The sequence below is a fragment of the Notamacropus eugenii genome, chromosome 2, assembly GCF_028372415.1.
Source record: "Notamacropus eugenii isolate mMacEug1 chromosome 2, mMacEug1.pri_v2, whole genome shotgun sequence".
Classification (NCBI taxonomy): domain Eukaryota; kingdom Metazoa; phylum Chordata; class Mammalia; order Diprotodontia; family Macropodidae; genus Notamacropus; species Notamacropus eugenii.
Genome location: NC_092873.1, coordinates 24,828,125 through 24,852,985, shown reverse-complemented (window position 1 = coordinate 24,852,985; position 24,861 = coordinate 24,828,125). Strand labels below are relative to the sequence as shown.

Here is a 24,861-nt window from a genome sequence, read left to right as displayed (position 1 = left end):
GCATTTTACAGATAATAATAAGGGGATTAGGTAATAATGCTCCCCCCTGACATGTGCCTGGAACATTGGAAAAAGAATTCTTTGGCACACCACGTTCTTTTAAGAAGAGCAATGGCCTTCATCAGCCCCAAGTCCAGTCTCTAGACAGACCATAGGGCCAATGTTGCAGGAAAGTGGAAGTGAAAGCCCCAATCCCTGTCACCCTCAGGGGACTGAGTTTTGTTCCAGAGGGGGAGTCCAGGTACTGATGCCTACTATTCATTTATAATTGGCATGCAAGTGGTCAATGCTGGGGTGTATAGGTGGGGTCTGTCTCCCACCAGTGGCTTTCTGAAGGTGAGGTTGTAATTGGATTCTGAAGTGAGAGCCACCACTGTCAAAGAGCAGTGGGCAGGGCATTGTACCAACCCCTCACAGCCAGAGGAGCAGGCAGGGAAGAAGGATGAAAAGCCAAGTCGGTGGTGAAGCATTTTCCCTTCTTCAAACACATTCAAACCATTTCTGTGACCTTGATTTCCAATGGAAATGAACTTAACAATGGTTACCTGGGGTCTCATTCAACTCAGAGAATCCTACTATGTAATTAAGTCAATAGAAGAGGACTTTCAGTTTTCATAGAGGGGAAAGGGAGAGCCTTCATCTGAGAAAATTTTCTTCCAAACCAGCTTTTCTAAAACCAACCTGTCAGAGAAGGATAAGGGAGATAGAATCCCACTGGAAGCCCTTTGTTTTCCCATCTCCAGGCCTCTGCTCACACCATTCCTGTACCTGGAATGCTTTTATTCTACAATTTCCACAAATCCTTTGAGGCCAACTCAAGTGTCACCTTGTCTATTGAGTGAAATCAGGTTAAGTGAAGACCCTTCAGGCATGAATTCCCCAAAACCCCCACCCTTCCTGCCAAAGCTAAAATAAGTATCCCCCTTAGGCAAATAAAATGCTGCAGGATGGAGGAGAACCACCAAAGTTCCTGTCATGCAGCCTGGTGTACCCTTCCCCCTTCATTTTCCCCTTCACCACCCCTCATGCCACCTCAACACTCTTTAAGTTCCATATTTGGTAACAAAAACCCTCATTGGTGAGCAACGATCCTTTCCGTGTTCTTTGTCTTTGGGGTAGATTCCTGCCCTAAGACTGTATGCCTGGATTCCCAGCCAATGGGAAGAGAGGCTAGTGGGCTTCTGCATTAGGGAACATATAATGTTGTACTCCACCTTGCTCAGGTGCACTCCCTTGCTGACACCACCCATGGTCTTGTGGAAGTGCCCCTTCTCATGAGATTGTAATAAATTCCTTTTTGCCTTCTACCTTGAGAAGCCTCTGAGTTTAATTTGAGTAAGGATCACTGTATCCCACACATCTTGATGCCCTAAGCCAGAAGTCATTGTTTTTCTCTGAACTCTCACTGCCCTTTTGAAATAGAACTCAGGAGCCAACAGGTCCAAGCTGCACTTGACCAAAAACGCTTTGTCCAACATTCCCCTTCCTTGGTTCATCCAGCCTGAGCCTACAGACCTGAAGTGAGAGGGAACCCCCTCCCGGTTTCCCCCATGAGCCCATGACTCGGGTCTACAGGTCTAACTGAATTAAGAGTCTGTGTTGCCCCTTTCCCAGCGAGTGGTTTCTGTTTGCCATTATCAGACAATGCTTGCTTGACTAGATGCTTTCAGTTTGGGCACCATTTAATTCTACTGCCTAAGAGTTTACTGTTACAAAATGTCCTGAGGCAGCCCAATCCACTCCAGTTCTGAGTTTTTTTCTGACATCAAGCTTAAGTATACCTCCCTCTGGGGCCAAGCATCCCTAGACCAATCCATGGGATGGTTAGTATGGCCCCCTGAGGTCTTCTCTTCTTTGGGCTAAAAAGACCTCGAGTGCTTTCACCCAGTCTTCTTGGTGATGGCAGGATGTTGAGGCCCTTTGTCATGCGGGCACGGTTCAGTTTGACAAAATCTTTCCTAGCGTGTGGTACCCAGAATTGAGGACAGTGCACCAGGACAAAGAAGATTCTCTCATCCCCTTTATTCTAGGGAGCTGTGCAGCTCGGCATTCAGATGCAGCTCCCATTAGCTTTCTTGGGGGTCAGATGGTATCACCAAGCTGATAATCTGCTACCATTCCCAGGTTTTTAGTGGACAAAAAACTCTTTACCCAATGCTTCCTCTATTTTCTACTTATAGAGTTGATGTTTTGCATCCCTGCCTCTGCACCATAGCCACATTTATCCCAATTGAATTCCATCTCCTTAGGCTCAGCTCAGTGCTATGCCCTATACATTCTTAGTGGACACAGACTGACCTTCAGTGTATCAGCTCTCCCTCCCTGCTCTGTGGCATCGGCACATTTGGTAACCCTGCTAGTTTTGCCTTTATCTAAGTCACTGATAAGAAGACCAAGCACAGATCCCTAGAGTTACTCCCCTGGAGACCTTCCCAACAGCTATCAAAAGATGAAGTATCCTTTGGGTGCAGCCATTGAAATAGCTTGGAATTCAGCTAACCACATCTATCATCTGACCTACATCTTATCTCTTCCCTCAGAATAACGTGAGCCTTTATAAAAAGCTTTGCTAAAGTTGAGATAAACCCCATTTGGGGCATTTCCCGGATCTCTCAGATTTTATTACAAAAGGCAACAGTTATGATGTGAGCTATCCCTTCAGGAAGCTCTCCCTGCTGGCTCAGGGAGCACAGCCCCCCTTTTTAGAGAGTAGCCATCCCTTGAATATATTCTAGATTTTTCCAGGAATCTAGGATACATGCAGTGGCCAGAGTTTAGAAGCTTCACCCCCTCCTTAAGTGAAACATAAGTATTATTTTTATCTATCTACAAGCCTCATCTATGCTATTAGGTTGCAAACTTTTCTTGCCCTTGGCCCATGCCTTTGTATTTCTTCCCTAAGCGCACTGCCTTACCCAAAGAATACTTTATATACGTTTGTAGACAAGAGGAGAAAGATTTCTTCAATTTTGGCATGTTTGGTTATTAACGGTGTTTATGTAGCTGTCATCCAGTTTTGTAGATACATAAAGCAAATCTTGATGTACACATAATTTGGTAGAAATATTCTTCTTGTACCTTTATCTAAAAGGACAGTTGGTGAATTCTTTCTGGGGCCTCCATATTATGCAAAGTCCAGGTCAGTCAGCATTCCCTCTCTGGCTCTGATGCTTTCTAACTTCAAAAGCATGGGCCTATGAGGGGCACCTCCAATATTAGAATATTCTTCTTCACCCACAAAAAACCAAAGGAGGGAATGGAATAATGTGTGATGGAAGAGCAAGGGGGCCCAAGGCACAGCCCAGGACAACACGCCCTGCAGACCCTAAACTAATCACCCATGAAAAACGATGGATGTTCAAGCAGCATTTAAAGTGTTGCTACAAAGAAAACCCAGAGCTGAGCAGCCAATTGCTTTACACTTAAGACAATAGAAGTACCAGGTAAATGAACCTGCAACCAAGGTAGCACAGATAATGAAATAAACTACCTTAGGAAAAAAAAAAGAAAGACACCTATAGGGTTAACAGCAAATAACAAAGTAATGAGACCATGAAGAGATTTCTTTCTAAAAGTACATGAGACAAAAGGGGAGAGTAGAAATCTAGTCAGAGTGATGGTGGAGAAACAGGCCTGAAATAGCATGGTCCAAACTTGGAGGCAGCCCTCCTCCCCTGCCCCTGCCCAGCCCACCTGGGAAATCATTGTTTCTTGAGGGACTAAGTTGAAGATCTGGAGGACGTAAAAGGGGAGAAGTCAATATCTCCTGCAGGAACTAGGGAAGAAGAGTTCACAGGAGAAAGTGTGAGGCAAAGGATGGGACTAAAAAGGGGGTGCAAGAGGGGGAAAAGAAAGGGCTGAACCTTGCTTCAGTGGTGGGAGGGGGTCCCAGTGAAGAACTCTCTTATGGGAACAGAGAGACATTATAAATGAAGATGTTGACCTGCTGGGATTTGGTGCTTAAAGAGACTACTCATCCTGCCTAGGATGCAGCTGCCTGTAGAGATCAGGAAGACCTAAGTTCAAATTCAGCCTCAGACAATTACAAGCTGTGTGAGTCTGGGCAGTCACTTAACCCGTTTGCCTCAGTTTCCTCAACTGTCAGGTGGAAATAATAACAGTACCTAGCTCATAGGGTTGTTGTGAGGCTGAAATGAAAGAATATATTTAAAGCACTTAGCACAGTGCCTGGCATCTAGTCAGCATCTAATACATGTTTATTTCCTTCCTTTTGGTCTCAAGACAAAGGGAATCCGAACCCCCCCCGGGGGTAAGTGGCCCCCAGAAGAGTGGGAGGGAATGAATGGAAGGAAGGGATTCCATGGGAAATGAGGAGAAAGATCATGAGAGGGCAAAGGATAGACACAAATGGCACATTCAGGGACACAGCAAATTCCTAGAGTGGTCAAGACGTTGATTGCCTACAAGAATGGGGATTTCCAAGACTGGGAAGGGGAAGGGGGATGAGTAAAGTCCAAGAGACAAAAAGGGGTCAAGGGTAAGATCTACAAGGCAAGAAGTGAGAAATGGTGAAGAGGGAAACCCAACGGGCACCCCTGAAGCCTAATTCCATGAGGAAAATAGAGACTAATGAAAGAATAAGTAAGTATGAGACTATGAATCAAAGAATTAAAGCCTAGAACACAGAAAGAAAACAAATAAGAGAATGAGGAAAGGAAATCCTTTTTAGAAAAAAGGCATAGAAAAATAGTTGGAAACAAGTTGAAGGGGAAGAATGGAAGGAGGGTCTGGCTTGACAACTTAAGAGAGAGAAAACAGAAGAAGAAGATTCCTCTAACTGGATAAAAGGAAGAAAAAGGACTGAGTTACTCAAGTTCCAAAACTAGGCAAAGGGGAAAGAAAGCTAAAGGGTCATCTTGTCAGGGGAAGGAGAGCTGGGGGACGAGGGCTGCCTCGTAGCAGATGAAGCTAAAACAAGGCAAGAAGCAAACTACTTTCCTTACAGAGGAAGGTGGGAAGGGGGCCATAATCCTGGCTACACCACATTGGAGGCTTCCTCTGGGCCTGAGGGGAACCATTGCAGGGCTACGACACACAGAGGGCATGCTTTCTTCAAAGGTCTAGTATTTAATACTGTCAACTTTATGGTCTAAATCTTTTTTAAATTTGATTTTATTTTCATTTCAGAATTTGCTCCTTCCCATTGAAAAGGCTAGCTATGCCCTTCTTCATCAGCCTTGTTAAAAATCTATTGATAATGGAGTCACTGCTGTTAAAGTTCTCTTATTTTGCTTTACCATTTTCCGGAGATGATCTTGGGTTCTAGGAAGGCATTCCAGCATGGGGCAGCAGTTATTAAAGTGTGCAAGGAAGGAGATCAACATTTATTAAGCACCTCCTTCATGCGAAACACTGCACTCATCGCTTCTTTATTATGGTCTGATTTGATCTTCACAAGAACCCTGAGAAGAAGGTGCTATCATCATCCTCATTTTACAAATGGGGAGAAACTGAGGTGAAGTGACTTGCCCAGGGTCACATAGCTAGTAAGTGTCTCAGGCTGGATTTGAACTCAGGTCTTCCTGACTCCAGGAAAAGCACTCTATCCGCTATGCCACCTAGCTGTCTCCCAGGGTCCTCCTTTCAGGGGCTCTGCAGTCAAGATTCTTTCCAAAATATTACTAAAAAGTTTTACTTCCTAACATGGTAAATACTAGTAGAGACAACCTATATAAACAAAAGCTCTTTTTGAAGGGTCCTCAATAATTTTGAAGGGGATAAAGATATCCTGAGACTCACAAAATTGAGAAGTATTGATGCAGAAGATAGAACATGAGGCTGGGAGAGCAGGAAGTCGAGGTGAAGGCTCAGCTCCGCTGCCATGATGCTGAGTGATGACGGATGAGTCCTTGACCCTCCCCTCTCAAAGTCTCTTTTTTAGACCCCTTTGCTTCCGTAGGGCAAAGGAAATCTTTTGTAAATGTTATCAGAATCTGAACTGGAAGAACCCTCAGCAGCGCTGACTCCGTCGGCACACACGTGATTCTGTTCCTTTACCTACCTCACCCGGCAGCCTCTCAGGGCTCCTCAGGTCAGTGGCTCCTCCCAAACTCCATTGTCCATCTCCAAGTTTCACACTCACTGGCTGTCTCTCAGACCTGGAATTCGCTCCCTCCTCCCTCGCACTTTTTATAACATCTGGTTTCCTTCACAGCTTGGCTCCAGTCACTTTCTAAGTGAAGCCTTTCTTGGTTCTCGGTTCCCTGTCATTTTGTATCTAGTTTACAGATATTATGTGTATTTATTTGTATGTATGTCTACATGTTGTCTCCCAAAATAGAACATAAGCTCCTTGAGGGTAGGAAGAGCCCAGCATAAGGTTACTTGTTAACAGATTGAATATAAACACCCCTGACAGGTGGGCGTCTAAATTGTGTCCAAAGACCTCCAAAGAGGCAGAACTCACATCTCCTGAAGCCCCTAAGTAGCCTGAATTGTTAGGAAGTTTTCTCAAGATGAAACATACATCTTGGCAACCTACCCCCACAGTTCCTGGTTCTGCCTTCCGGGGACCAACAGAAAAAAATTGAACCCCTCTTCCTCAGGATGGCCTTTCAAATACTTGGACGCAGCTATCAGGTTCCCCAGTCTTCCTTCCCCAGGCTAAATATCTGCTGTGTATGACATGGACTCAAGGACTTTCACCATTTGGGTTACCTCCTCTTGATCCTCTCCAATTAATCATTGTCTTTTCTCACATGTAATGCCCCTAACCAAGATGAGGGATCATGCCAGTGGATGCAAGCTTCTGGTTCAGGCCTGGACACAAAGGGCCTAGCTCCCTGTTGTCTGAGGACCAATCCAGCTGCGTGAGAAGAGTGTGGGATTTAGGCTGTACTAGAATCCTGACTCAGCCCTTCATTAGCCCCTCATGAATTTAGGAAAGTCCCTTCTCCTCTCTGGGATCACTGTACTTTGTTGTCATAGAGGTATGGACCAGAGGGCTCATTCTCAGAAGTCTGGCACCTCAGGGGAGGGAGGAGCCAATGGTGAGTGTGACCCTTTCAGAGTGAAGCAGTCTGATTCAGGGAATCTTTGAAGAAGACTTGGTGTCCAGGGGAACATGTCAGATTTTCTAATAGTAAACACAGCACTTTTCTTAACACCCCCTGGCTCATAGCTGACGGCATGAAGGTACCCCCTCCCCCGTCCCCCCGCAACACACACACACAGTGCTGAGCTATCACTTTCCTTGCTGCCTGGTCCTAAGTGTAATTGTCAACTGGAAACACAACGGAACTGGTGAAGGATTTATTCATTACGACTGAAAAGGCAAACCTTTGTTTAGGGTCTCTCCGTGTGTTCTGTTATACAATTGTTGGCCATGTTATTCACCTCCTAACATCTCTCAGGTCGCTGCCCTCAGACCACAGCTGAGATTATCTGGATAACAATCAGCTTGGGAGACAGTTTTCTCAGTCGGCTGAAGCCGTCACACTGAGGGGGCCCCTCATCTGGGAGCTGCTGACTGAGCATCATGGTCTGGGAGCGCCACACAGGCCACGTGGGAGAGGAAAGCTGGCTCAGCTTCAGAGTCCTTAGGGCCATTTAATTTCCGAAACGCTAAAGTGGACAATGCATGATGTGTATCTGCACCGTCCAAACCCTCAGTCTGGGCCACTGGAGAAATGGTCAACACAACAAAAGCTTCAGTAGGTGGGCTGGCCGGCCATTGGCCAGATGGCTGATGGCACAGAGGAGTCGCTCCTTCACCTTGGGCTACTTCAAGAAAATCCCTCTGTCTTCTCTTCTCATTTTAAGCTGCCATTTTGAACCAGCTGTAAATACTCTTTATGGAGTTTTTCCTGACCTTCGAAAAGTTTCTTTAGCTTCTTTGTTTGTCCTTTGCTGAGTTCTTTGCCCTCTGCATCATGGGTGGGGAATCCCTGAAAGATTAAGAGTACACTGCTTTCAGAATCTCCTTGTAATTAGGTAACTTCCTAATACACCATTCCCCTCTTTCTGCCCAGGTGTCTCACGGCCAGGATGGATGTAAAAGGCCGCACTACTGACTAAGACTAGGACTTGGGTCAGGCCAGCGGTTGGCTGCCAGTTCTGACATTCTACAGCAATAGAGTGCATTTAGGGTCGACTTTTTTGGGATCAGACTTATAATTTCATTGGTTTGGGGAACACCTGATAAGGAAGCCCCCTCTGCCAATGGAATTTGGCCACTTATGAAGTCCTAGAGAACTGCCAAAGTTACTGAAAGATTTGATGGCTTGCCCAGCCAGGATGTGATGGACTCCAAGGACAGCTCTCCATCCACTATCCCATGTTGCCTCTCTCATATCTTATCTGCCTGTACTTTTCTCTCTTCATTTATAAAAGAAAAGGAATGATCCATGTCTCTTCTCATAAAAGTCCATGTAGTGGACTTTCATCTAGGAAGACAGGAAGCAGAGGCAGGAATCTGGGAGCAGGAAGGAGTCAAGCACTACCTGTTTTTTCATTTCTGTCAAACTGGCTAGAAAGTTATAAATAGAAAAAGGAAGCAACATAACAGATCCTGAAAGCTAAATGTAATTTGAAACAGAAGGCATACTCCTGGAATATAAATTTTCCTCAGGGAAGATGGGAGATGCATTTATCTGGGATATGCTGTTGGGTCAGCCCACTGTGTTCACTGAGAAGCACTCAATTTAGCTCCATACAAGGCCGGCTCTCCTCAGGCCCAGAGGAGGAGGGTGGATCTGACACCTGACAGGGAAGTAGAAGTGTGGGAGAGCCCATGCTACGGGGACCAGGAACTAGGCTCTTTGGATTGCTCTGGCAGGGAAATGGATAGTGGGAGAAAATACCAGTGAAACAGATGGTCAAGTGACCCTCTTTCTTACAACAAAAACTTGGTTGGCTATCTTAACCTTCCTAAGCTTAAGGATCCCAATGGCCGACTGGTAGAGATAAAAAGATTCCTTACGTTTTCATCAAACTTGGAGTATTTATCATTTTCTGACAGAAACATTTCACTTGGTGGAATCTTCATCTTTGCGAGTTTGGCCGCCTGGAACACACAGACATGAGTCACTACTGACAACAGACAGCTCCAGTGTTTTCATGACAATTCAGAGAACCCAGCAAAGTCAAAGGGTCCTCTAATCCCTCAAGCTGCTCCCGGGAAATGGCCAGAGCGCCCCAGAGGCCGCAGCCTCTCACCCCAATGTGTTCACTGCACGTGAACGACTTACCTCCTGCTCCTGCTTCTTTAGGGCGGCCTCCTCTTTCTTCTTTCTTTTCTCCTCTTCAGCCTGGGGAAGGGGGAGCGCATTATTACATTATGGCTGTCACAGGCACGTGGCAGGGGTGGGTGAGCTCAGAGTTTGTAGCTGTCAGTCCTAAGGGGAGGGCAGGCTGGCCTCCGCTCCACTGGCCCACGGCAGGGCACCAGTACCGGGCACATGCACCTCCCTGGCCTGGAGGTGGGCCCCCATGGGCATCTCCTTATTGCCCCACAGGGAGTAGGAAAGCAGAGAGAGGCCATTGCCAGAAGTGTAGCTGGCCTTTGGCCAGAGCACTGGCATGTTTCCTAACTTCAGCCTCTGTCGTCGTGAGATGACATCAGTTGCCAACACTAAATGCTCCCTGAGCAGAAGCTTCACTGTGGGACTTAAAAGAGCATCAAAATGACTCATGAAAATGTCCCACTGCCAATTCCCAGCCCTGCCTGGAGACAGAGAAGAGGAAGGAGAGGAGGGTCCCCTGGGAACGCTTCCTGCTCTGGGACACCAGGGAATGCAGGGGACAAAGGAGACCCTAAACCTCTCTGGCCTCCTTCAGAGCCAAACTCAAGAGCATGTTCAAGGGGGAAACTAGACAATGAGGTGCTTTCCCAAGGCTCAGTCACCACCTCACTCTCTAGAATGAGCGCCTTGCAGCTGGTGCTCCCTAAGACCAGCAGGCAGCCAGAACATGCTGGGAGCATCCTCCTGTCGCTCATGGAGGAAACTGTCCACATTTGCTTGCTAAGCACCCTGTCTCTGCTACTGTGGAGAAAACAGCGTTTTTAACCACCAAAAACATTAACCAAACACCCCCTATCAGCAGGGAGGAGGGGAGGAGGTAGAAAGAGTATAGTTCCCCTTGGAACTCTGTATATGACAAGGGTGGGGGAGGGAGGGAGGGAGGAAAGAAAGGGGAGAGAGAGGGGGAAGGGAGAAAGAGGAGGAGAGACAGAAAGAGGGAGAGGAGGAGAGAGACAAAGATAGAAAGAGATAGAGACAGAGAAGGGGGGGAGGAGGGGGGCAGCATTTCAGGAGGGGCCCAACATGAACAAAGAAGTAGAAGCAGACAGGACCTTCATTCTGGAGCTAAAAGGGAACTTAGAGGCTACCAGGTCAAATCCTCTCATTTCCAGACATGGAGACTGAAGTCCTTGGAAATGATGAGTGTCAGAGGGAGGATTTGAACACAGGGTCTTTGCCTCATTCCCCTCTGTATGGTCTCCCTAAGGCGCCAAGGGCTTGGAGTCGGTGTTGTCTGTCACTCAAGAGAGTCGTGATGGACGCTCACCAAGAGCCGCACACCTCACTCTGGTGAATTAACTCCAGCTATTTGTCCTTCATTTGAACTCGGGACCAATGGGGTTCGTTTCTGGATGGCCCCCGCTCTGACCCCCGTGGCTTTCCATTCTCCTGACCTGCCCAGCAGTCTTACTCATCTCCCTTTGCTCCCAAGACCATTCCTGGGCCGCTCCTTCCACGGCCCTTTCCTCCCAGACAAAACCACCACCGTTCAATGTCTTCAAACAGAAAATGGCTTCCTTTTCTTTTCAGTTCAAGGTTGTACAGTAACAAAAACAAACCTTTTTTTTCTCTTCTCTCTCCTTTAATAAAGTGTCTCTGTCCACCAATTTGAGCACCGTCGGAAGGCCTGGAAAGCAAATTGTCTGGTCACGGGAGCAGGCCCTGAGGGGAAGGGTCCTGGGGTTCATCTTGGACGCCTGGGAGAGAAGCCTAGACACCTGCCCCAGGCCACATTTCCCATCTTCCTTTGATAATCAGCTGTGCAGAATTCCTGCCAGCATATTTTCCCTGCTCCAAGCTACCTGGATTGGACCCTAGGAACACTCCCCAACAGGCCCAAGGTACCTTCATGGTCTTCCAATCGCACTCCGAGCTCTGGGAGGACATCATCACGAAGGGCATCACTGAGCTGCAGCACCTCGGGGACTGAGCAACACAAAGCAAGGGGTCAGTATCTACTACCATACTCAGGCACACTGGGTAGCTCGATAGGGAGGCCCTGAAGGGCTCTGGGAAGGAGACCCTTCAACTAGAAAGCAAGGCCCCAGGGACTAGGGGCTTTATTTAAGTCAACAGGAATGATAACTGAACAAGAGCGGGAGGACCCAAGTGAATGCCTTCTCTCTCCCTCCCTCCTTTCCTTCCTTCTCCAAGGGTGGGACATCACTGCATTGCCACTGCTTTTCTAACCCAGACATCAGGCTATACTGGTTGCTCCTCAGCACCCAGTGCTCAGGACATGTTGAGAACCCCCCTGCTCTGCTGGCCTAACCTTCAGAGGCAGGAGCACATTCTTTTGGCCATCTGGAGCCAGGAGAAAAGGGCAGCACAAACCTCCCTCATCCGGGGATGGACAGCAGTGCTGGCAAGAGCTCAAAGTCCCAAAAAACCAAGTCTGGTGAACAGGGCAGGGGAGGAATCTCTTTACTCTTGTCACAGAAAAAAATGTCAATCACCGCCCAGGCAGAGTGAGGCAGGGAGAGGCTCAAGTGCTGCCCACCTCCTGGGCGCTTTCCCAGGGCTCCCAAACTGCCAAGATGCAGGGGCCAGCCCATGATCCTCCAGTGTCTCTACAAGGGCAGGGCAGGGTCTTGAGCTCCCTCACCTGGGACAAAGGGCGGAGCTGCTCCCCATCTCCTGCCTCTTGTCTCTCACCATCTATGGACTCTACTCTCTCTGTTCTCAACACAATCACCCCGTCAGAGGCCTGGGCCACTGTAACTGCCTTGTCATGGGGCCTGCCATATCCAGCCAGCCGCACAGGGTCTGCCAGAGCCATCTTGTTCAGGGGTAGATCAGGATGTGCCATTCTGACTCTCTTTGACGATACCCTCATGCCTCACCAGTGGCTGCCCTGACTGGTGCTCCAGGCCATGCCACAGCCTGAGAACACTGCATTTGGAGCCACCCTGAGCCCTGTGCCCTGTAAATGCACCTTTCTGCCCTCCTCTCCCTTTCTCCAGGAGGAAGCTCCCTGAGGGTAGGCCCAGTTTGTTTTCTCTGCCCTCCCAGTGCCCAGCAGGAAGCACAGTGTACACAGTAGGAGGTTAATGACTTTAGTGGAAAGGTCTTTTAGCCGGCAGAGTTACTCCACCCTGTTCTTTAATGCCCAATACCTAGAGGAAGCTTTCCCGGATTTCTCAGGTCCACACAATACCCCCTGCCACTTCTCTGATGCAGGCAGATAGAACCATGGGCCTTCTGCTTCTCCAGTGGATCCTACGTTCCAAGAAGGCATGCATTTTGGCTGAGCTAAACTGTGGTTCTCTCCCAGTATTCACAATAGAGCCTGCCCACAGTAAAATGGGGCCTGGAGATGCCAGAGTGGCCCAAGATCCTCCAAGTGGTGATGGCTCCTCAGAGCCAGATCCTAGCCCATGGCACTTCCCTGCTTATGCAAACTACACAGGGATGCTCAGTCAAAGTCAGCCCTCCAAAGCAGTGGAGCAGGATTCCACCAATTGTGAGCCAAGCACCATGGGGAAAAGAGCCCATGAACACCCATACAAGGAAGCAGATAGTAAACGCAGGGAGCTGGGAAAAGATTCCCCCATGTTCCTTCCTGTTGACTGTCAATGTAGCCTGACCAGAATGGGCACAGAGAAGCCTGCCAGGCATGGGTTCAGTTATGGGCCTCATGCTTTACAAAGGTCAGGGAGGAGACAGCTCGGATGAGGAAGAACCAGAGAAAATAGCTGGTGATGAGAAAGCTCGGGACCCAGACAGTAACGGTCCAGCAGAAGAGGGGACGGCTGGCCCCAGAGGGCAGAGGTCCTCTTTAATTTCAGCATTAGAAAGACTTTGGTACAACTGAGAGCTCTCCACAAATGGAGGAAGTGGTGCATTCCCCTTTCCCAGAGGGCTGCAGACAGAAGCCAGCTGACAGCTTCTTGGAATGGGGAATCTTTCTTCAGGTGTGGGCTCAGTGAGATGTCTTTGAGGTCACCGAGGCCAGCTCTGAAAATCTCGGAGATCTGGTTACGAGAACTTCCAACCCTTTCAAATGACTCTGGAGATTCTCCTGAAGTAGTTTCTATCTCACTGCCAAAGAAGCTTCTCAAAAGTGCTGAGAAGACAAAGAAGAGTTCTCCAGGGTCCAGAGAAAGGCTGGTGTGAACCCTGGCCTTGGATTCTCCAGCAGAAGGCAGTCCAGGAAGAAGGGGAATGCAGCCCAACCACTCATCCTCATGAGGCACCTGAGCTGGTCACTGAGAGTGTGGAACGAAAGGAGCCTGGCCCTGGCCTCTGGCCTCGGGACAGTGACAGTGTGCCGGGGGAAGGAGGTAGAGATAAGCAAGGACAAAACTGTACCAAGTCAAAGGACCCAGAGCCAACAACAGGTAGCAAATAAGGAAAGCCTTGGGTTATGAGAATGTGGCCAGACAGGGAGAGGGGAGGAAAAGAGAATTCCAGATATGGGGTCCCATTCACTGGGGCAAAGGCAGGAGAGGGGATGTTGTGTGCAGGAATCAGCCAACAGCCCATTTTACAGGAGTGGAGACTGAGGGAAGGGAGTCTATGAAATGAGTCTTAAGGGAGAGTATTCAATACCAGACTCCTAGAACTATCTGAAGCCTGAGTCTTTTTGAGGGGCACTACCTGTGGTAGTGACATGATCAGAGCCATGTTCTGGGAGCACTAACTGTGTGGAAAAAGGACTGGAAGAGAAGAGACCAAGGAGAGAGATGTGAGTCCCTGCTCAAGGGGAGGGGCCATGGCAGCAGAGAGAAGCAGACAGAGGCAGAATGGAGGAGCCAGGGCAGTTGAGTAGCTGTGGGACTGAGAAAGACAACGCCAAGGCCATGAATCCAGAGAATGGAAGGACGATGGTGCCCAGAGGGGTCCTGGGCTCAAAGGGCACAAGAATGAGAGTGGTCTGATGACAGGCCGATTTTAAAGTGCCTACAGTATGCCCACAGGGAATTGTGCAGCAGACAGGTAGTGATGTGGGCCTGCAGGTCAGGAGAGGCATTAGGACCCGTGAAGGGTGAGATACACAAGTTTAGAAAATCCACCTCAAACGTTCCCATGGACTATCTGTGTCTGATCTGTGGTGGAGCATCCGAGCTTGACTCTAGCAAAGTCATTTTGGTCCTCTTTGGGAATGAAGGATAACAACCAACCAAGAATTGGTGGTCACTGGCATAGCTGGCAAACATGGTGGAAGAGAGCCCAGAACAGAGGCCTTGGGAGAATCATTCTCTCAGGAATCAAACTCTGAAGGCTACAAGGGAAACCAAGGAAGCATGGCAATCATCCAACCTGTATAAAAGCTGTATAGGAAGTGGAGGAATGAATCAGCTGACACCCAGGCTGGTGCTAGGACAAGGGTGGGTGGTGAGGACCGCCCAGGACAGCACAGGGCGCTGGGGATGAGGGCAAGGGTCACAGTAGGCCAGGGAAGGAGGGCGCCGTGATGACCCCAGGGCACTGGGGTTCTCTCTCCTCAGGCAGACACTTATCAAGCGCCTACTACATGCAAACCTCTGCCCTTGTGGAGATGATGCTCTACTGGAAAGGAAAGAGAGAAGAGAAACAGGTCCTAGGGAGGAGGCCATGCTGCTGTCAGCATCTTCCAGAGATTCTGGCAAACATGCTCTGCCCAGATTCTGAAAGCAGAGGATCAGAAGAGGCTGCAGCTGGCGTGATGCTGAGTGCTGGCAGCAGCCTGGCCTTTAGCATGGAAGGGCTCAGCTCAGTAAGGAGCAGGCCCATCCACTAGGCTCTGAAGAGGAGGCATCCTTTCCCCTTCCCTTCCCTCTCTGCTCCTCAGGCCCCCCGAGCTAGCACATGGCACCTCCAAGCTTCCAGGGTCATGGAGGACCAGCATGCCTCCCCAGCCATTCTCAGCAGCCCAGCAGAGCAGAGAGAGGCTGGCTGGAGGTAGGAGGCTGCTGTCCGACATAGAGGATTACAGGATTAGGCATCAGCTGAGCTACTCAGCCTCTTCCAGAAGCTTCCAGCACTCAGGTTCATTCAAGGACCACTTAAAGTCTGCCTCAGGACCAATTCCATTAATAATTCAAACCTGTTTTGGAGACAGAGATTTGGGCCAAAAGTAAAGAGCAAAGAGCATGTCTCTAATACGTACATCCTTTTCCAAGGCAAGGTTAATGGAATATTTACAAAAAATAAAAAAATCTGCATACAAAGCAGCATCCTCCCGGCCCTATTTTACTGAAATAGCAACTGGCCAGGTCAGACAAGACGAGGCTGGGCTAGCCAATCCTAAGTCAGACCAGACCAGGCTGGGCTAGCCCAGGTCAGGCCAGAATGGGCTGGCTCAGACCAGGGTAGGCCAGGCCAGGCCAGGATGAGCCATGGTAGGCCAGGTTGGGCGAGGTCAGACTAGACCAGGCTAGGCCATGCCAGGCCAGGCCAGAATGGCCCAGCTCAGACCAGGATGGCCCAGACCAGGCTAGGCTATCCTTGGTCAGACCAGACCAGATCAGGGGGGTAGGCTTTACCCTCCAGCCTCAGCTGGGTCAAATCCAGCTAGGAGTTCATGGTGGAGATCCTACCATCTCCCCCTCACATTATTAAAATGTCACACACTGCAGCATACCTGAGGTTAGCCTGTGGCAGAGAAATTCCCTTCCCAAATTTCTTTTCCCCCATTTACTCATGTGAAACACATTCTCCTGATGCTTGGCTCTTTAATCCCCTTGGGGGGGGGGGGAGGAGGAGGTTGTGGGTAATTTGGGAAATCCTATGACCATGCCAGATGAACAGCCCTCTGCAGGTTGGAGCAGAAACATGATGTCCTGAGCCCCAACGGTCCAGGACCCTGGACCTCTTCTCAGAGCCTGTCTGAGCTCACCAGCCTCCATGTCAGTACCAAGGGTTCACCAAGTCCTCCAGTCTACCCCCGCCTTGCCTCTAGGAAGGGCCCTTAGCACCCAAGCACCCTATCAAAAGCACACAGAACAAGAAAAGAGCAGACTTTTCCCATGTCCAATGGTCATGCTCATTCCCTGGGCTGCAGACACCTGCTGAACAGCGAGCCAACACTCAGGAATTACAAACCCACTTCTCGTTTGATTGAAAGCACCTTAAAGCGAAAGTGCCCGAGAGATTCCCAGGAGCGACTAAGGGAGGGCGCTCATTTCTCTCTTCTGTTGGGACGGCCCGACGGACCCTCAGCTTGGTCCCCTCCTCCCGCCCTCACCTGTGCAGGCTTTTAGTACAGGAGTCAGACCCAGAATGGCATCCTGGAGGGGTGCCTGCTAGGGCCGCTAGCCTCTAACTTTCCTTCAAGGGCAGCTCAGACCACATCCACCTCCCCTCCAAGCTCATACCCATCCCCTCAGTGCTTCCTGTGACCTCCGTAGTCAAACACAATCCCCTAGGCCTCTTGACTCTTCCCCTTCAGACTCTCCACAGGTCACCGCATCAGCCTTCTTGCTACTCTTCCTACACAACACTCCAGGTCCTGTCTGCAGCCCTTTGCCCAAGTTGTGCCTGTGCCTGAAATGCCTTCCCTTCCTCAGAAGCTCATGGAGCTGGAAAGGCCCATTTTACAGATAAGCCAACAGAGGCCTAGAGGGCTAAAGCAACTTGCCTTTGGTCACAGAGAAGTGTCTGAGGCAGGACCTGAGACCTTTCCTCGGCAGCTTCCTGGGCCTTTGGACACAATGGTATCTCCACCTACAGAGGAGGTTGGCTCCTTGGAAGCAGGGATGCCCTATCTCTGACACATAGCAGGTGCTCAGTAAATGCTCAAGGGTGGCCTGGCTTGGCAGACCAGCCCTGCTCCTCGCAGCCCTTTAGATTTTAACACTTCAACTTTAACAATTCACTCTGAAATGTCCAGGGACACACCCACCAAAGGAGCAATTCCAAAGGCCTGGCCCTAGGAGAGCAACCTTCCCTCCTCCCAGGGAGCCCCGTCTCCAGGGCTAGCCAGCAGCCCTCACCTTTCCTCTCCCGGGCGATTTTCCGCACCCCTTCTCTGAAGTCTGACAGCACCTGCAGATAGGGCATCACTGTGGACTCGAGCTGCAGGAGACATCCAAGGATCAGCAGAAGGAAGAAAATAAGCCTTTATTAAGCACCTACTGCATGCCAAGCTCTTGCTCCACATGTTACAAACAGCACCTGATCTGATCTTCATAACAGACCAGAGAGATGCTATTGAGATCTCTACTTTAGAGCCAAGGAAACTGAGGCAGACAGAAGTTAAATAACTTGCCCAGGGTCATCCAGCTAGTCAGAGTCTGCTGCCAGATTTGAACTCGGGTCTTCCTGACTGCAGGATCAGCCTAGCTTTACCGATTGTGACTCCTAGACACAATGAGTATAAACCATGGTGTTCCCTTCTTTACGGGGATCAGTGAGTTTAAAAACACTCCCTAGGATAGACCCTGCAAACCCAGGCCTGGGCTCTGGCAGGGCCTCTGGATCCTCTGGCCCGGGGCTCTCATTTCAAAAGCTCTGCAGGCCTGGGTCTGACCCCCAAGGAGCCAAGAAACACAGGGGAGCAGCCCACCCACCCCCAGCAGGCAGGATCCTGGATGGGGCATTCTCATCTTCTCTCTGCTAAGGGCCCAGGCCATGTTCTGAGTGATGGTGCAGCCAGCTGCCTCTGGAGGTTAAGCAGCAACCTGACAGGCTCCATCAGCCCTCTCCCTATCCTTGGCCCACGTCTCCTTCGGGTGCCAGGCCTATGCCATGAGGCTGGAGAGCCCCAGGTCCAGCTCCAAAGGCAGCACTCAGCTCTCAGAGAAGGATGGTCCTTCCAGAGAAAGGTCTGGTCTGAGGCCAGGAGGAAGGAGGCCGCCACTGGCTGTGCTGACATACTGTCTCTTTTCACTGAAACACTAACAGAAGGCCCGAGAATCTCGCCAGGCTGGCTTCTGTGCCAGCAGATGGTTCATTTGCAGTGACATCGAATCTGGGACTGCTCACGTCTGGGTTCAAGCCCTCCAAGCTTCAGAGATTTCATAGTCCTTTCTACAAAGGACTGGGTCAAGGTCACCTGGCTCCCACTCCATGCTTCCCAAGCACCACAAAGAAGTCCTGGAGGAGTCTGGTCCCCAGGCCTGGGGGCCTGCCTGTCCTCGTGAGTCTTGGGAACCCATGCTTATGATAGACCAGGACACAGGAAGTGGCTCCTCCTCCCAGAGGCCCCCAATCTCCACTCCACCCAGATGCCAGAGAGGTTTTCCCAACATACCAGCAGTGCCCTCACCCACTTCCTTGGTTCCACAAACTCCAATGGCCCCCTCTTACTTTAGGGACAAACATGAACTCCTGCTGTTTGGCTATGAAAGCCCATCAACTCCTGACTACAACCAACCTCAGCGGCACAGATGCACATGGCTCTCACACACCATCAATGTTCTAGTAAAACTGGCCTGCTGGCTCTTCTCCTGCATCTGGACCTTTGTCCTGGCTGTCCCTCCCACCTGGAATGCAGTCCCCCCCTAGCCATACCTCTTGGAATCCCTAGTTTTCCTCAGAGCTCAGCTCCGATGCAGCCCTCAGGAAGTGCCCTCCCCTTGTGTTTAACATTTGCTGTGACTGTCTTTGACTGGAGAAACACAGTCAATTTTGCTTTGAGTCCACTGTGAGAGCCGGACCATGTTAGTTACACTGAGATGCCCATGGAAGAGGGAGACATGCTCCCGAGCTTCCTTCCAAACTTACAAGGGCAGACAGGGGTGGGAGGTGATCCTAATCACTCTCTCTGGGCTCATGGCCCAAGTCTGAGGCTTTCTGGAGAGAGCATGCTGGGTGGTCCTTCTACGGTGCCAGGAGCCTCAGAAAGGACACAGGTCATACGGGCCTGCCCCTTTCTGCTCGCTCAACTGCTCCAGACAGGTTCAGCTACAACGTGCACCAGTTAGCACACAGTAGGTATCTGATGAATGCTTGATCTCTCAGAGAAGAAAGATCACCAAAAAGGGCTTTTCTACCTAAGAACTGATTAGGAAGGGCTGCAGCCACTCCAGGACATCCATACAGGCCTCTCTCCTCCCTATGTTCAGGCCACTGACTGGTCTAAAGCACAGAAAACTCTCTTGAGAAAATGCCTGGAGCTACAGGAATCCCCTGATTACATCTTGGAACTGTGAAAGCTTCACTGTTTTTAGAGGTTTTGTCTCCTGGATTCTGGTATGGTTCTCAGCACTGGTATTATGAATGAGGATTGAATTTTAAATCTCTCATTTCTTTGGATGGGGAGGATTTGAAGTCTACAATCGTTCCCCCAAACCTTGGAATTGTCATTTTCTAGACACTTTCCTTTCCAGGCATGGCAGGAAGCTCACTTTTAGCCTCCTTTGGAGCTGAAACACTAGGAGAGATGCTCCTTCCAAGCAGGCTGGGAATGAGCCCACTGCTTCGGACAAGACCCCACAAATGTGAGCCTCAGAAGGGTCCCCGGAGAGAGACTCGGCTTCCACTCACGTTCATGTTGGATCCACTTCTGCCAACAGGAAAGCCCAGCATCTCCTCGCTCTCTATAGCACCAAAGATCTAACATGGGGGACAAAGAAAACGCGACATCACATTGAGGGCAGAGTGGCCTGGCTTGGGCTCTGTTTTCCATGACTAGCTCCTATCTCCTCAGGGCATGCCAAATGATGCAAGGGAGCCCTGTCTGTAGTCTCCTGAGGAGTCTGGTCCAAGAAAGGTGCCCACATGGAGGGGCTCCACCCTGGTTGCCATGAAGGCTGGGTCAGGTATCCTTTCCCTCTAGCACTGACATTTCAGGTACTGGGGTTCTGGCTCATTCTTGGACACCTTCCTGGTAACCAAAATGCCATGTGAAAATATAGAGAGTTCTTCCAAGGACAATGCAGATCACAGATCACAGGCATAAGAGCCCCCTTTCCAATGCCTCGATATCAGCACTATAATAACTGGCCCAGACCGCCAAGAGGCCCACTGGCAGAGCCTCCCCCTGTCCCCCCGCCAGGCATGGGGCAAGAAAAGAGCTCCTCTCCAAGCCCCCAGAAACTCCCCCAGACCATAAGCAGAAGGAGACCTACCTTGAGCATGTGGGTGAGGTAAGCACTAATGTTTGCCAGCAGGCCTCGATTCGGCAACTTGCGGGCAGATTTCCGAGTTGCGATGTAGAGATTACTCTGACTGACCAGTGACCGCATCTCCTCTAGGGCCGTGCGTGTGTCAACATTATCACAGAGGGCTTCATGAACCATCATCTTCTTGTCATAAAAACTGGGAAGAAGAAGAAGAAGCAATAGTTGGCAAATTGATGCCTCATTGGTGGAGTAGGGAGCTGGTCTGGTCATTCTGAAAGAAAAGCGTGGGTCCTGCCTGGGAAGTCACTGGGCTACACCTTCCTTGGGGCCCAGGCCAACAGGAGAAGGACTCACAGGAACCCAAACACTGAGAGTAGGGGGCTGGCGGTCAGTGGGGCAGGGCCGTACAAGTGACTGACTAGCTCTGTTATTGGGCACTGCTGTGCTGGAGAAGGGAGGAAGGGGCTGGCTGCAGAGAGAGCTCAAAGATTTGAACAGATGCAGAGGAAAGTGAGCAGGACCTGAGGAACGAGTTATCTTAGAACATCGACACTGTAAGAATGAGCAGGTATAAAAGCCTTGGGAACACTGACCAACACAGCAGTCACGAAGGCTCCCAGAGGCCCAGCTGCCTCAAGGTGGAGGGTGACAGATGGGGATGGACAGACTAGTGTGTAGAATGGACAGGGCCAATGTAGGCATCTGTCTGGGCTTCTGGGCTACAAAGCTTTTGTGTTCCTCCTTTTAGGAGGGGAAGGAAGGGGGTGAGGAAAAAGACTGGATAATTGAAAAACAATAAAAAGGAAATTTAGGAAAATAAAACTAGAATTGTTTTACATGTGACATCAAAGCCACTACAAGGGAGGGAGTGAGGGAGATGGCGAGAGAGTGAATGTAGTGCTGGGGAGAGCAGGGAAGGTGGGGCCCCCACAGGAAGGACAGGAGCTCAGCATATCCCCTTGGTCAGTCCGTCAGATGAGGACTCTGACCCTGTCAGTTGGAGAGATGTGGAGCCCCCATCTGCCAGATGAAGAGCCCTCAGAGGCAACCAGCTGTGGAGCCCCTGTCTGCTAGATGAGGACCCCAATCCTGTCAGTTGGCCAGCTGTGGAGCCCCCCCGTCCACTAGACAAGGACCCCCAACCCCATCAGGCAGCCAGATGTGGAGCTTCCTGGGGGCGCACAGCTGTGGAGCCTCTGTCCGCTAGACAAGGACCCCCAACCCCATCAGGCAGCCAGATGGGGCGCTCCCTGGAGACAGACAGCATTCCCCTCCTAAAGCTCGTCACCAACATTGAGAACCCCAAAGCACAAGGATGCTTCTCACACTTTGTTCAGCTCCAGCTCCTGGTCTTCCCACTTCTCAAACTGACCAGCCACATCAACTGGAGCACGAAGAATGTCTTTCACATTTAAGAAAAACTCCTATGGGAAACAGTGAAAACCTCCCTTGTAGTTCAGCTGAAAAGAGTCAGAAGCTGCTCTCTCAAGGCTGCCGGGTTCTGTGGGCCATTTTCCCTTCAGGAAAGGTCTGAACAAGGACAAAGGCCTTGGAAAAAGGAGCTGGCTGAGGGTGCCTCCCTGCCCACCCCGGAGGGCAAGGAACGCATTTGGGACCCACCCAAGGGCCTTCCAGCCTGTCCAAGGGAATAGGAGGCCAGGCCATTGGCTTACACCATGAGACTTGTCAAAGGGGACTTTGTGGGAGAACCAGCGTTTTGTGAGCAAAACTGTATGTGACCAAGTTGTGACCTTCTCCTCGTTCAAGACCCCAGTCAACGTGATTTCAAGGGGACTTTGCCCAGGAGGACGCTTCTCTCTAGGCTGAGCACAGCCTAAACTTACATTATGTCAAATGAACAAAAATCATTTCCTACAACCCAGAGGGGGGTCTTCATTTTTCTTTGATGCTCCCCTAAGGCTACAAAATGAGGTGTCCTATGTTGGAGCTGACACCCCTGAGCAGCTTTCTGCCCCAAGGGAGAGCCCAGTGCAGCAGGGGAGCACAGGGGGCTCGGAGGGGATGACCAGCATCTCAGGGCCTGCCCACTTCAGGTTTCTGGCTTGGCTCAGAGCTGAGAAGGCGCTGTCAAGGAAAATGCACGGGGCACAGGTAAAGCCCCGTGGGGGTGGCCCCCGGGTCTGCTCTCTTCCTGGGGCAGGAGGAAATGCATGCTGGTGACCCATGGTGGGCAACAGCTCTCAGGATGGACATTTACACTCACATTCATAAATCTCTCGTACTGAATGGCAGACTCCATGGTGTTGCTGGAATAATCGAGTGTATCCTTCCAAGAGTGCATTAGAAATGCCAACCGCAGCTGGCGTGCTGTGAGGAGACACATTGGAATGGGGAGGTTTGATTTCTTTGAAAAAGACATTTTTCCCATTGAAGATACCCAAAAAGTCGTGATATGAAACCTATGAATGTCAACTGAGCACCAGCGGGGCATGGCAGCCACACACAAGGTGCCCCTGCCCTCCAGGAGCTTATGATCTGGGAGGGGGGGCAACACATGCACACTGCTGTACACACAAAGTCAACACATGGGAATTTGAGGAGAGGGGCGATGACGCCTGAGCCAGGTTCTGAAGGACATGAGGCCTTCTAAGAGGCAAGTGAGAGGCAGGACAACCCACCCAGGCATCAGAGATGGCCTAAGCAAAGGCACAGAGGTGGAAGATGTGACGAATGTCATCTACTGGGAAGAGCAAAGAGTCTGGCTAGCAATGGAGCATGTAGGGGAGCCAAAGCTAGCAGAGGAAGGGCTTTGAAGATCCAGCACAGCATTGGATCCTGGAGCCTTCCCTGACTATGGGGTGACCCTTAGGGAGATCCCTCTGACTGCAGTAGGGGGAGAAATTTGGGGCAGGGAGATCCCCCCCAGCAGGAGACAGGGAGGAGCCATGTAACATGAGAAGATGTTGTGGAGACAGAAGGGACTGAATATGTGGGATGAGGGAGTGGCGAGTGAGGGGATGTCTGGGAAGCAGGGAGAGGACAGGGTGTGGACACTTCAGGTTTGCACCATCTGTGGGGGCCTCCAGGCAGAGCTCTCACGCAGCAGCTGGTGACATGAGAATGAAGCTCGGGGAGAGATGCGAGCCTGACGCACAACAGGAGGGATCAGCCCAGGGAAGCTCAGGAGGTCCACCAGAGGGAAAACAAGGAGTGGGCTGAGGACAGAGCACTGGGCAATCCCCCAGCAAGGGGTGCACCACAGAGAGATGGTGCTCGGGATGCTCAAGTAGGGCCAGCAAAGTCCAGCGGGCAGAGGAGAAGGCAGGGGCAGGAGGAGCCGCTGGCTTCCCTGGTGGCACATCCATGTCACAGGGGAGGGAAGGTCAGGCCTTACCTGAATGCTTCTTTAAGGCATCCTTGATGGTGATGAAGTTCTTTAGAGATTTCGACATTTTGCAGCCTGCGATGGTTAAGTGCCCTGTGTGAAGGAAGTATCTCACCCAGCAGTCGTTTTCAAAGTATGCCTGCAACGCAAAGTCAAAGGTGTAAAGACAGGAAAACTGGATGTTTCTGAACCAAAGGCTAAAAACAAGTGTGCCAGCTCTGCTGGCCCCAGGCCGTGTAGCTGAGCAAAGATGGAGCAAAGGTCTGAGCCAGGCTCTCTCCAGCCAAAGCAGAGCATTGCACTGATGGTGGCAATGGAGGGGCTGGGTACTTACCTCCGACTGAGCCAATTCATTGTCATGGTGGGGGAATCTAAGGTCAAAGCCTCCCCCGTGAATGTCCATCGAAGGTCCCAGAATGGTCCCAGCCATGGCAGAACACTCAATGTGCCAGCCCGGGCGGCCCTGCATAAAGACAAACATTTTTTTCAAGTGACAAGACTCTGTGCCAGCTGTCATGTCTCTGGCCTTACTCTTTGAAGTCCATCCCAATTCTACCAGGCCTATCTGAGACCAGCACTGGGAGTCAGGGTAGGAAACCCGGAGTGGGGTCACCAGAACTCTGGGACAACCAGGGCCCTTGACTGGTCTGTCACAGGTACTCCAGGAGTGCAGTCATTTAGGCATGTCTGACTCTTCGTGACCCCATTTAGGGCTTTCTTGATGAAGATCCTGGAGTGCTTTGCCATTTCCTTCTCCAGTTCATTTTGCAGAGGGCAGTTAGGGGGTGCAGTGGATAAAGCACCAGTGCACAAGTCAGGAGGACCTGAGTCAAATCTCACCTCAGACACTTGACAATCACTAGCTGTATGACCTTGGGCAAGTCACTTAATCCCAATTGCCTCATCCTTGGTCATCTCCAGTCATCCTGATTAGTATCTGGTCACTGGATTCAGATGGCTCTGGAGGAGAAGTGAGGCTGGTGACCTGCACAGCCCTCCCTCACTCAAAACAAAGTCGAGTGCGAGTCATGTCATTATTTTTCTGATGGCATGGTCTTCTTCGGAAATGAAGGACGAACACACACACCCATAATTTTGCAGATAAGAACTGAGGCAAACAGGGTTCAGTGACTTGTCCAGGGTCACACAGCTGGTAAGTATCTGAAGCCTGATTTGAAGTCAGAAAGACGAGTCTTCCTGACTTCAGGCCCAGGACTCTATCCACTGAGCCACCTAGCTGCCTCCACAATACTGTATGTGCATG

General features: G+C 50.4%; 1 protein-coding gene across 2 annotated transcripts in view; it reads right to left on the bottom strand.

The window, feature by feature from the left end:
- Positions 1–7,257: 7,257 nt before the first annotated feature.
- Positions 7,258–24,861, bottom strand: part of CARS1 (cysteinyl-tRNA synthetase 1) — a 43,802-nt gene continuing 26,198 nt past the window's right edge. For both annotated transcript variants that reach the window (XM_072639459.1, XM_072639458.1), the window contains 12 exons: positions 23,932–24,060; positions 23,607–23,736; positions 22,476–22,579; positions 21,578–21,675; positions 20,258–20,447; positions 19,674–19,742; positions 17,180–17,261; positions 11,109–11,189; positions 10,823–10,890; positions 9,210–9,269; positions 8,942–9,025; positions 7,258–7,907 (listed from right to left, as the gene is read on the bottom strand). In XM_072639459.1, the coding sequence (XP_072495560.1) occupies positions 7,773–7,907; positions 8,942–9,025; positions 9,210–9,269; positions 10,823–10,890; positions 11,109–11,189; positions 17,180–17,261; positions 19,674–19,742; positions 20,258–20,447; positions 21,578–21,675; positions 22,476–22,579; positions 23,607–23,736; positions 23,932–24,060 (1,230 nt within the window). In that variant the 3' untranslated portion in view covers positions 7,258–7,772. The remainder of the gene's footprint in view (positions 7,908–8,941; positions 9,026–9,209; positions 9,270–10,822; positions 10,891–11,108; positions 11,190–17,179; positions 17,262–19,673; positions 19,743–20,257; positions 20,448–21,577; positions 21,676–22,475; positions 22,580–23,606; positions 23,737–23,931; positions 24,061–24,861) is intronic.